The following is a 12,204-nucleotide window of genomic DNA, read 5'->3' as shown; positions in this document are numbered from 1 at the left end:
CAAACAATCTTGAATTTAAGAACCAAAATAGATGTGAAGTAGGCGATAGAACATCTTGAATCTTCTCTACCATGACTAGGTCCTAACTTGACTGTATTTATTTTCTTAAGTGTCAAAGTTTATCTCCACCTCGAAGGTTGTTAATTACTGAGCACCCGCCATCCACTGGGACAGAATTCCATAAAAATAGTATCTCTTTTCTGTTTACAAGTAGCCAAATATTCACCTTTGAGATTATAACCTTAATCATTTTTTGGGCATCTGCCATTTGTTGACAAGTCCAGCAGTTATTGCCCATCCATAATCGCCATTGAGAACTACCTTTTTCTTTTATCAAGTGCAATCGTGAACAACAGCCAGATCAGAAATGCTGATCAAGTCAACTAGTTCCCAAAGAGAACTCTGATAGGCCAGTCGGATGGTTCACTGCTGCTCAGCGATAGAACACAAAAAAAACCATGTGTACAATTAAGAATTATTAAAAAATAGTAGAAATACTGGAGTCATGATGAAGTCTGCTGGAGAGAGACATTTATACACATGCTGTCCTCCATAATTCAGAGAGATTGAAGGATAAGGTCACAGGGTGACAAAACATGACAGCAGCACTTGGAACTAAACACTAATCCCTACTGGGAAAAAACAGCACCTGATCTTACCACACTGTTCTCCAGCAGTTTAAGGACTAAGACCAGCTGGAACATAACTCACAAGTGCTCTTGAAAGTCAGGTATTAACCCTACCTACCAATAACCAAGCATTGCCACCATGGTCCCTTTCAAAATTAAAAGAAATGTAATGAGTAGATCTACAGAGAGCAGCGTGCAATAAGAGTTGCCACACTTTGATGCCATCTTGCTGAACTGGTTCACTCCTGATGGTGGCACTCAATGGTGTTAGGTCAAAATTTCTGATTTTGAGTCAGTTACAAAGGTCCTGTGATATATTTTCAAATCAGAATGGAGGATGACTTGCATTTTCAGGTGGTGCTCCTATGAAAATGCTTGTAGGTAGGGGTAGTGGGTTTATGCAGTAGAAATACCCTAGATGAGTAACTGCAAAACACTTTGTAGCTGTTAAAGGCTCAAGCCACTGCCCTAATGAATATTCAGAGACCCTAAAGCATTTGTTCTTTTCGATTTCCATTACCTATAGCTTTTCCCCAGGAGCGTTAGCTAAAGTATTAACCATAGTAAGTAGATTTTAAGCACAGTTAATGATTTACCATGGCAATCGAGGCACAGTCTTGATTTCAATGTTGACCAACTGTAGTTACCTTTAATTAAATATACTCCTGAGGTAAAATGCAGAGTAAGCAATCTTTGCATCAACATAAACAAAGTTCATCAGTAAAATCAACTTGTCCCAGAAGTGGAAAAGAACAAAGATCATTGCTGCATCATGGAAAGTTTACACACTTATTGCTCCATATTAAACTGATGTTAAATTTAAATATGACAAAAAGTAATGAAATGGGAAAAATTATAACCCTTTAACTACCATAGTGGCCACAAGGAATATCATTATAGACTGTGTTTTCTGCTCAGGAGGTAAGGATTCGTGATACATTTTTCATGTATTGTGAAACGACCCAAGCTCAATGCCCATTCTCCAATGTAAAATAATGTGCAGTTGAAAATAATTTAAAAGTTTAAGTGAACTATTAAAAAGGGAATATCAAGCAAGTGCGTTTTATGTTGTGGAATAAGAGGGGAGGGATGCATGTTAAAATATAGGTATATGGTGAAAAATAAAATAAAAATATAATCTCAGTCAAATCATTATCATCCAGTCATCATTATCTCCTTCACTTTAATCATTCATGCTCCTGGATACTCCCAAACTATTGCTTAATTACTGTATTTTGCAGAATTAAATTGGCTCCCCCATTGAACCCTGGAAAGTAAAATTGAAATATTTGTAAGCAGTTTCCTGTATTGACCTGAGTCTTACCTGGCTTGTTCTGCCTCTTTGATAGTCTCGGGTGAAGCTGAGGAGACCAGACTTTTGTTATACTGTTTCCTACAGGGAATATGAATAAAATAAATGTAAAGTGTAATCTGCGGAATATTAAATGTCATTCATATTTTTTTAAAGTGCATCAAAACAAATGTATGGCTAATATAGATAGGTAATTTTGGTGTCATTGCAGCTCCTACTGTCCTATTACACATAATTTGATTCACAGGGTGGTGCAGAAAATTTAGGAAGTTGAGTGAGCATATTTGCAATAGATAACCATTTTCCAATCTGCCTTACTTTGTTGATCTAACACAGTTCAAGCACACTGCCATCAGTGATGCTCATGCCAATGAATGTCAAAGGGGAATGGTCTGTGCCTGATGCTTGTATTGCTCAGTGTCACTTGCCATTTATCTATCCAACTGAAGATGTTATCCTATTTTTTTCCACTTATGAGCATAGCTTACATGATCTGAAGAATATACCTGAATATGCAACTGCCAGTACACAGGTTGCAAATCATTTTTATAAAATGGCAGTTAAAGAAATTGACCCTGGTAGGAGAGGGAGCAAGGAAGATCTGATTTGCGAACCTGCATTTACTTTAGTGCAAGAAGTCTGACAGGAACGAGAGATGAGCTGAGAGCATGACTAGGCACATGGGGTTGTGACATTATAGCTATTACAGAAACACCGCTGAAGGACAGACAGAACTGGCAGCTCAATGTCCTACAATACAGATGCTACAGGCTTATAGAGGTGAAGCAAAAAGGGGGGAGTTGTGTTTTGATTAGGGAGAATATCACATGGGTATTCCTTGGGGAACATCTAGTGAGGCTACATGGACAGAACTTTGGAATAAGAAAGTGGTGATCACTGATGGGATCATATTTCAGGCTCTCCAACATCAGGAATTAGAGGAACAAATATGTAGAGAGTTTGCAGCTAGCTGTAGGAATAATAGGGTTATATTAGTAGGTAATTTTAACTTCCCTAGTGAAATCCTGAAATACTATGTACAGTTCTGGTCATTCAGCTACAGATGGTGCAGGAATGATTCATAAGGATGTTGCTAGGTCTACTCAATTTGAGGTTTAATGAATGATTGGATAGGCTGGGACTGTGGGAATGAGAGAAGCTGAGGGGTGAGCTTATCAAAATTCATAAAATCATGAGGAGCATAGAGCTGCAACTCTAGATTTTATATTTGGTTTTCTTTTTACTTATGATGCCCTCTGTTGGTTGGGGTTGATCCGTGGATATTGTGTCCTAGCTGTCTATGTGACACTCAAGTCAGGGCAGTGCAATATGGAGAGCAAGCAATTGCCCATGTAGCAGGCTCCCCCTCTCCGTGGGGGCAATGAATCCAAAGGAACGGCAGAGATCAATACAGTTTAGCACCAGCAGTGTTGCAAGAGTTGGCAATCAGCACTGAGCTCAACATAGGATTCCAACTCCAGATTTTTTTCCATGGCGTTTATTCCAGAAGCCTTCCTTGTAAGTGAGTATAGGTGCAAGGCAGCAGAGGATTGAGATCAGAGTTTTCCTTCTCCTAGATGAGCTGCCAACCACAGGTGGCATTTGCCTGAAGCAATTGGTTTTAAGATACCTTTGTCTTTCTCCTTTCAGTAGAAACAGTTCCAACAAACTTAGTAGTTAAGCTACACATGAAGGCCAGGAGCTGTTCTTGCTGTCAGAGGCTATTTGAGATGCGCACCATTGGGAACTTTTAATGGGTAGTGGGAGCTTATCCCCACTACCTCTCCCCCAACCCCTGTCTATAACAACCTTAAGGTTAACCTAACAAACTTAAGGAACCAATACTACCTCATTATAATTATGTATGGAATGATCTACTGGGATAGTACTCAAGGAGAAGCTTTTCTCTATATCTCAGTATGTGTGACAATAATAACCAATACAAATAAGCCTAGTACCTGTCACTGATTAACTCAAAGCAGTGTATTTTTTGCACTGAGTAGTTGAATTAGACAAAAATTGAATGACACATCATCAGCAACAGAGCAAAATGAGAATTTATAGATAAAATAACTGAATTATCAGACATAAAAGTGAAAAATCTAGAAACACTCAGCAGGTCAGGTAGCATTAATGGAAAAAGAAACAAGAGTTAATACTTCAGGTTGAAACACCTACATCACAACTGGGAAAAGTCAAATATGTTAAGTTAACTGGTTTTTCATACAACACAGGATCTTGACCTCACCTGTTAACTTTTTAACCTCTATGATGGTGCCTGGCCTCCTATGTATTTTCAGCATTTTGCTGTTTTCATTTCAAATATCTAGTATCTGGGGTTCTTTTATTTTTTTCATGAATAATCAGAATGTCTGAACAAGTAACTTAGAGTGCATTAATAGATATTTTATTGTTTAATAAATATGATTCAAACAAGAAACCAGAAAAAATAACAAGTGAAAGGTTCAGATTGGGGTAGAGTGTGGTAACTGAGGACAGATTACGCACATAATTGTATGATTCAAAACTGCAGTGCAATACCATCACACAGGTTCATTTTCTAATCACTGCCAGCAATGAGAAGGGAATCATGTTTCAGTCCAACATACCTGTTTGTTTTCAATCCATTCATCTTTGCAAACAAAAGGCGTAAGACTTTCTCCTTCTGCTCCCAGGTCAAGTCGGAGATACTCACTTTTCCAAAATGAATGCTTAAAAATAAAGAGTATTATTTATTATTAAAATGTGAAGAATCGAAGTGTTAACAGAAAACAATGAATGGGGGTACCGAGCAGATCAGAAAGCATCTGCGGAAGAAGAAATGGAGTTAATGTTTCAGGTTGATGATGCACTCAAGCTGGTACTCAAGTTCAATAAGACCAAAGAATTGATTGCGGTCTTCAGGAAGGAGAAATTGGGAGAACACAGGGTGGTGGAAAGGGTAAACAGCTTCAAGTTCTAGAAGTCAATATGTCAGAGGATCTATTCTGGGCCCAACATTTTGATATAATCCAGAAGTAAGGCACATCAGCAGTTATATTTCATTAGGAGCTTGAGGAGATCTGGTATGTCACCAAAGGCTAGCAAATTTCTAAAGATGGTTGCATCGCTGTCTAGTACAGAGGTGCCAATCAGGGGATGGGAAAAAAAACTGCATTGGGTTGTAGATTCAGTCAGCTCCATCATGAGCACAAGCCTCCCACTATCGAGAATATCTTCAAAAGATGATATCTTCAAGAAGGTGGCATCCATCATGAAAATATCTTCACCACCCCCAGGACATGATCTTTTTTCATTACTACCATCAGGGAGGAGGTTCAGGAGTCTAAAGATGCACAGACAACCACAGAGCCTCTTTCCTGCACTGACTTGATAATCACTAGGTTTTTTTTTAGTATATCCAGTTCCCGTTACAAACCACAGAATGGTTATAATAAGGTGGGATGCCATTTTGCCCATCAAGTCCATACCATCTCTATGTAAGGGCAAATTTAACTATTCCAACCTCATGCCCCATCTCTGCAGAAACCTGCAAGTTCTTTCAAGCATCTATCCAATTCTCTTCTGAGCTCTGCAATTGAATCTGCCTTCAGTACTAGCCAGGGCAGTGCACTCCAGATTCATTACATAGAAATGTTTTTCATCATAATTTTTTCTAAGTTCAAAGTAAATTTATGAGCAAAGTACATATATGTAACCGGGTGACCATTGAATGCTATTCATTATCGTTAAAAGTGTACTTGGGCATTCATCTGGGTAATGCGGGAATAGTTGTGCCTTTAAGTGGAGATGGTGACGTCATTACGCATGCGCAGGATAGTGGGAAGACCATTTCGTTTGCTGCTGCAGGAGCTGGTGGGGCGTTGGAATCAAGTTCCCCCAGAGATGCTAGGCATGGTGAGGAAAGGTGAGCATTAATTTACGATATCCATGTGAATTCGATTATGCTTGTTGGCAAATTGAGAATATCGGTAATTTGACATGTTTTACATGTGGATGCTTAAGATTTTCATGAGTGAAGAACTCGACGCTGGAGAGCATGGCTCGCAAAGTTCCTCACCGGCCAAGTAGGTCAGTCTTTCTGTAATTTAACTACCAGGCAATATCTTGTAAAAGTTGTGCCAAAGTGCACCTTTAGTCTAACTTTATTGTATCATGACTGATTGTGCATGTAATGTGAATGTTTAGTCTCTGTTCGGGGGTTCAGCACGTGTGTACTCAAAAGTAGTAGAAGTCTTAGGTGAGATGTATTCGTTTACATTTTCACTGCTATGTATAAGATACAAGGTTAGGGGGATTCTAATGTTGTTTGTATTGTGTTCCTTCAGAATAGCCACTACCGTATTAGTACTGTATTAGTTTTGTGCGATTTTCTTTGTATTTTTATACTGCATACGCAATTGGTGGATACACAAGTGTGTGGATTGAAGGTTAAACGGAGATTGTAATGGCAGCGCCTGATTGTAAAGTTGTTCATTTTGTTTTAAGACCCTCTTCTGGCACTTAAACATCCAAAACAGATAAAGGAATTAAAACCCAAAGAAGTAGTTGTTGTCCTGAGCGTGTACTTTTCCCTGGGCTACAACATATACATCACCATATACAACCCTGAGATTAATTTTCTCGCAGAAATGATCAATAAATCCATTGAATAATAGCCATGACAGAATCAATCAAAGACCACACCAACTTGGATGTTCAACCAGTGTGCAAAGGACAAGCTGTGTAAATACAAAAAGAAAGAAATAAAAAAAATAAATCAATCAGCAATAAGTATCGAGAACATGAAATGGAGGGTCCTTGAAAATTAGTCCATAGGTTGTGGGCACATTTCAGTGATAGGGCAAGTAAAGTTGAGTGAAGTTATCCCCTTTGGTTCAAGAGCCTGATGATGGCTGAGGAGTAATAACTGTTCCTGAACCTGGTGGTCTAAGTCATGAAGCTCTTGTATCTTCCTTCTGAGGATAGCAGTGAGAAGTGAGCATGTCCTGGGTGGTGGGGTCCCTGATAATGGATGCTGCTTTCCTGTGATAGCATTTCATGTCAATGTACTCAATGGTGGAGAAGGCTTTACCTTTTGTGGGCCATATCAAAGGTGGAGATGAATCAGCATACAGGAGGGAGATAGAAAATTTGGCAGAGTGATGTCATAACAACCTCTCACTCAATGTCAGCAAAACCAAGGAGCTAATTGTAGGCCTCAGAGAGGAAAACCAGAGGTCTGAGAGCCAGTCTTCATCAGTCAGAGGTAACTTTAAATTCCTGGGAGTCACTATCTCAGAGGATTTGTCCTGGATCCATCATATAATTGCAAAGAAAGCACAGCAGCACCTCTACTTCCTTAGAAGGCATGTCATGAACAACCTTGACAAACTTCTATAGGTGTGTGGTGAACTACATATACCTGCTGACTACTCCTGTGGCTCCTCCCACAGACCCCAGTATAAAGGCGATTGAGGCCTGAGCCTGGCCTGTCAGTCTCCAGGATGTAGTATGGTGGTCAACCACTGCTTGTTCCTTCTTCCAGTCAATAAAAGCCAATATCTCGCCTTTACGTCTCAGAGAGAGTTATTGATGGTGCATCAAGGTGTGTGATTGAAAGTGTGCTGACTGGCTACATTATGGCGTGGTATGAAAACACCAACACCTTTGAACGGAAAATCCTACAAAAGGTAGTGGATTCGGCCTAGTACAAAACAGTAAAGCACTCCCAAACGTTGAAGACAACAAACTGTTGAACTTAGATGGACTAGGCCAGTGATCCAACAACGAAACTGATGAAGGACATAAACATAAGTTTGAAGAGATTGCAACACCTACAACAGATCACGAAAGAAAAATGGTGGAGAATGAAAGCAGCTGAATTAGACGTTGCTCAATTCTATGGAATACTGAAAATACACAGAGGGCATGCCACTACAATCAATTGTGTCACTCCCTGGCACACCTACATACAACATAGCAAAGGACTTATGGAGACAGCTGAAACATTTGATCGCTGAATCCCAATACTCAATCAACAACACTCTACAATTCCTGGAGAAACTCAAGAATATATGAATGGGGGATGACAGGATAATGGTTTCCTTCAATGTCACCTCACTGTAAATGTTGGTCAATTTGAAATTTGCACAAGAAACTGTTGCAGAACAATCAATAAGCGGGACACTCGGTATGTGAACTTCTCAATCTGTGCTTATCAATCTGCTTCAAGTTTGATGGAGAAATTTACGAACAGATGAAAGGTGCACCAATGGGATTTCCTATCTCTGGCCTAGTTCCAGAAGTCATAATGCAGAAATTAGAAAATACAATTATACCAGAATTCAAACCCGAACTCTGGGTGTATGATGTAGACAACATCTTTGTGATAATCAAGGAAAACAATGTTCAAATGACACATCAGCTGCTAAATAATGTCTTTAATGACATCGTTCATGATGGAAATTGAAAAGGAAAGCCAACTTGCATTCTTGGATGTTCTTATCAAGAGAACTACTGCTGGTCAATTACAGAGATCAGTCTACAGGAAATCAACACACACTGATCAAATTCTGAATTTCAATTGCAATTACCCAAAGAGTCACAAATAAAGCTGCATGAAGACCTTATTCAAGACGATGGAGTCCCATTGCAACACCACAGACACAAAACTAGAAGAAGAAAAGCACCTCTTCAAGACCTTTCAACAGAATGGATATCCAAAAAGCTTCATCCGAAGGTGCCTCAAGGTCAGAAACCTGAATATGCAAACTACACAAATAACAAATAAAAATGAATTGTATTGCCATACATAAAGAATGTCTCGGAAATGACGGAAAAATTGCTTCAGCAACACAACATCACAGTTGCTTACAAACTGTTTGCGATTTTGAGGAGGAACCTATCAAAACTCAAAGTGCCACAACATGTGACTGATAGAATAGATGGTATTTACAAAATCCAGAGTAGTAACTGTGACAAGTACTACTTTGGTCAAACAGGAAGAACAGGGTACACGAGCATCAGCAAGCAAGCAGAAGGCATGACCCACTTTCACTAGTATCAGCTCATGAAGACAAAGATGGACACCATTTCAAATGGACAACAGCCACAGCCTTGACTCAAGCAAGAACAAGAAAAGAACAAGAATTTCTCGAAACTTGGTTATCTACAAAAGGATCCATCAGCAAACACATAGACATAGATCTGGTATATGAACCCTTACGGAGAAAAGAGAAACTATTATGTCAATAATCAACGAAACACCAGTCATCTTGGGATCTGGACAGCAAAGCAAACACTTCCAATGGACCTCCCTCAAAATTAGCCAATCAGAATATCCTACTGCTGACCTGTTCACAGTGTTTTGAACTGCCAATTAGATCACAACATCTAATCAATATGCATTTGGACAACACACACAAAATGCTGGAGGAACTCAGCAGGTCAGGCAACAATTATGGAAAAAAGTACAGTCGATGTTTTGACCGAGGCTCTTCGGCAAGACTGGAAAAAAAAGGGTAGATTTAAAAGGCGGGGGAGGAGAGAGAGAAACACAAGGTGATACGTGAAACGGGGGGGGGGGACGGGGGGGGAATGAAGTAAAGAGTTGGGAATTTGATTGGTGGAAGAGATACAGGGCTGAAGAAGGTGGATACATGACTGTAGGAGCAGGTCTGGGTATGCAAGTGGAGGAAGAGTCAGAAAGCAGTAGAGATCACAAAGGGGGAACAGTGAGAGAGGGTTTCACAGAACTCCCGTCGAAGGGAACTTTAAACTTCTTCAAGGCAGGTATCCCTGGAAAAGATTTCACATTGTCATAGTCCAATCACAAACAAGAGAAAATCTGCAGATGCAGAAAATCCAAACTTCCAAAACACAAACTTCTGGAGGAACTCTGCAGGCCAGGCAGCATCTATGGAAAAAAGTACAGTCAACGTTTCAAGCTGAGACTCCTTGGCAGGACTGGAGAAAAAAAGATGAGTAGATTTATGCTGCCTGGCCTGCTGAAACTTTTAAATCTACTCCTCATCTTTTTTCTCTCCCTCTATCCCAAGCACATCCTTCTTTATGAACAGAAGCTAGACCTGTCTATGTAGTCCAGATAAATATAGTCTTAGAGCCCCGTAAACAGAATGAAAGCAATTAAATATGCAAAAATAAGAAAAAAGATGAGACAGAAATACTGTCTGCAAGCAGCAGAAGGACACATCTTAACTGTGAAGTTCTGGATTCAGGATGTGTGTCTAATTTTAATAGCCAGTAAGCTCAACTCCTGAATCCCTGTCTAGGCTAGGAATGCATTTGCATGCTTTCACTGCATGGTAGTTTTATCACTTCAAAACAGACTCAGTTAAGAAAATCTGAACTTAGTTCATTATTGCATAGGCATCATCCTGCAAATTGAAATGTTGAAGAACTTTTACTTACCTCTTATCAGCTTCTTCCATATCTTGGTACACACAGTTTGTACTGTACTCGCTCTTGGCAAAGGTCCTGATTTTGGGATAATCCTCCTTGCCAGTATGTGCCTTTAACATCTTTCTCTGAAATGCAATTTGAGCTGCTTGTTTATATTGAGCCCGACTATAGGCAATTTGTTGCCTCACTTCTTCAAGGGATTGAAGAAAGAACATTTCTACATCAGTGCGCTGCTCCAGGATGTTTTTAGCAAGTTTCTTCACCCGGTTCATTTCTCTATCTTTCAGCTTAATTACTTCCCCTAGCCTTGCGATCTCTACCTGGCTGGTTGCCATTTTAAAGTCATTTTCTTTCTTTATCTTCTGTTTTGCTGTCTCAAACTCAGCCGCCATATGTCCCAAAGCTTTCTCCAGGTTCTCAACCTTTGTTTGAAGCTCATTGATCTTTTCTCTCTGCTGCTTGCTGTCTGATACTTTCTCTTTCACTAATTGCTCATTGATTTCCTAGAATGAGAGATATCCTGATTGAACATAAATTCAGTCTGAACAAAACAATTGCAAGAAGTTGCATTGAAGGTTCAAAGTTCAAAGTAAGTTTATTAACAAAATAAGTATATGTCCCCGTACACTACCCTGAGATTCATTTTCTTGTAGGTATTCACAGTAGATCTTCAAGAGGACCACAACCTTGTCATAGGGTTGGAGACTTGAGTGCCTCAGTGACCTGGAGAGCCCCATTGGCTGGAGTCAGAACCTTGTGCTTTGGCTCTTGGTCGGTCACCCATGCCAAACAGGTCAAAGGGAAGAGGCCAGACCAACAATGGTCCATCAGTCCTCCAGGTGTGGAGGTTCATCTCAGGGTTAACAACCCTGACTGGTCGAAAAAAATTATGGAAACAGCAATGAAGAATCCTTCTATATAGACAGAGATGGAGGACCTATACTGCTGTCCTAAATGCCTGCAGTGTAATGGGCAGTAAGTATTCACAGTAGAACAAAGAAATACAATAGACTCAATGAAAAACTACACACAAGTAAGACTGACAAACAGCCAAAGTGCAAAAGAAGCCAAACTGTGCCAATACAATATTAAACATAATAATAAATAAGTAAATACTACTGAGAGCATGAGCTGTAGAGTCTTAAAGTCTAAAGGAAATGGATTAGGAAATAAAATTAGAAATTAAAAAGGTTTACAAACTGTGGTCTAGAATGAAGCCAGTGACATAATGAACTAAAAAATATTAAACGGTGCTGATAAACAAATTCAAAAGATTGCTGAAATTCATCTGGTAAAAACATGGTACATTAAATTCAGAAATATTCGAGTGGAAAATTACTAGGAAATCACATTGAACTTTGTCAAGTTCAAAGGCCTTTTGTCACCTTTATTTTTGATTTTGCTACTTGCCTCCCAGGAGACCTTCATGATAGGTGCAAGCAACATGCTTTATGGTGACATCAGAAATAAAATCGGCATTTACCAATTTTTTGGAAATAGCTAGCATTATCTGACACTGTAATATTTACCTGTTGAAGAGGACTGCGGCAAAGGTTGTCTAAGTTTACAATAGGATACTATTAATCTGGTAAGTGGACAAAGGAATGGCAGATGGACTTTTAACTCCAACAAGTGCAAAGAGATGTACTTTGGGAAGTTAAACATGCAGGATCTACACAATGAATGATAGAACTTTGGGGCGATTTGTTGAACAGAGCACTCAGGGGCTCAAGTATGTAAATCTCTAAAAGTGCCAAAATGCCAGGCACTTTTGGCATTTTCAGAGTGCCAGGATGTTGAAACAGGTGTATGACATAACTAACTCTGAGACACTGAGTAGAAGAATTGGGACAATGTGTT

At 39.5% G+C, this 12,204-nt stretch overlaps 1 protein-coding gene across 1 annotated transcript in view; it reads right to left on the bottom strand.

Moving 5' to 3' along the window:
* Positions 1-12,204, bottom strand: part of LOC132389362 (basal body-orientation factor 1-like) — a 35,000-nt gene that overhangs the window by 6,423 nt on the left and 16,373 nt on the right. The window contains exons 8-10 of the mRNA XM_059961885.1: positions 10,354-10,847; positions 4,551-4,652; positions 1,954-2,022 (exon numbers count right to left, since the gene is read on the bottom strand). Coding sequence (XP_059817868.1) covers positions 1,954-2,022; positions 4,551-4,652; positions 10,354-10,847 — 665 coding nt within the window. The remainder of the gene's footprint in view (positions 1-1,953; positions 2,023-4,550; positions 4,653-10,353; positions 10,848-12,204) is intronic.

This window comes from Hypanus sabinus, chromosome 2 (genome assembly GCF_030144855.1).
Source record: "Hypanus sabinus isolate sHypSab1 chromosome 2, sHypSab1.hap1, whole genome shotgun sequence".
NCBI lineage: Eukaryota > Metazoa > Chordata > Chondrichthyes > Myliobatiformes > Dasyatidae > Hypanus > Hypanus sabinus.
The sequence above is the reverse complement of the archived record's forward strand: the minus strand, read 5'-3'. Positions and strand labels throughout refer to the sequence as shown.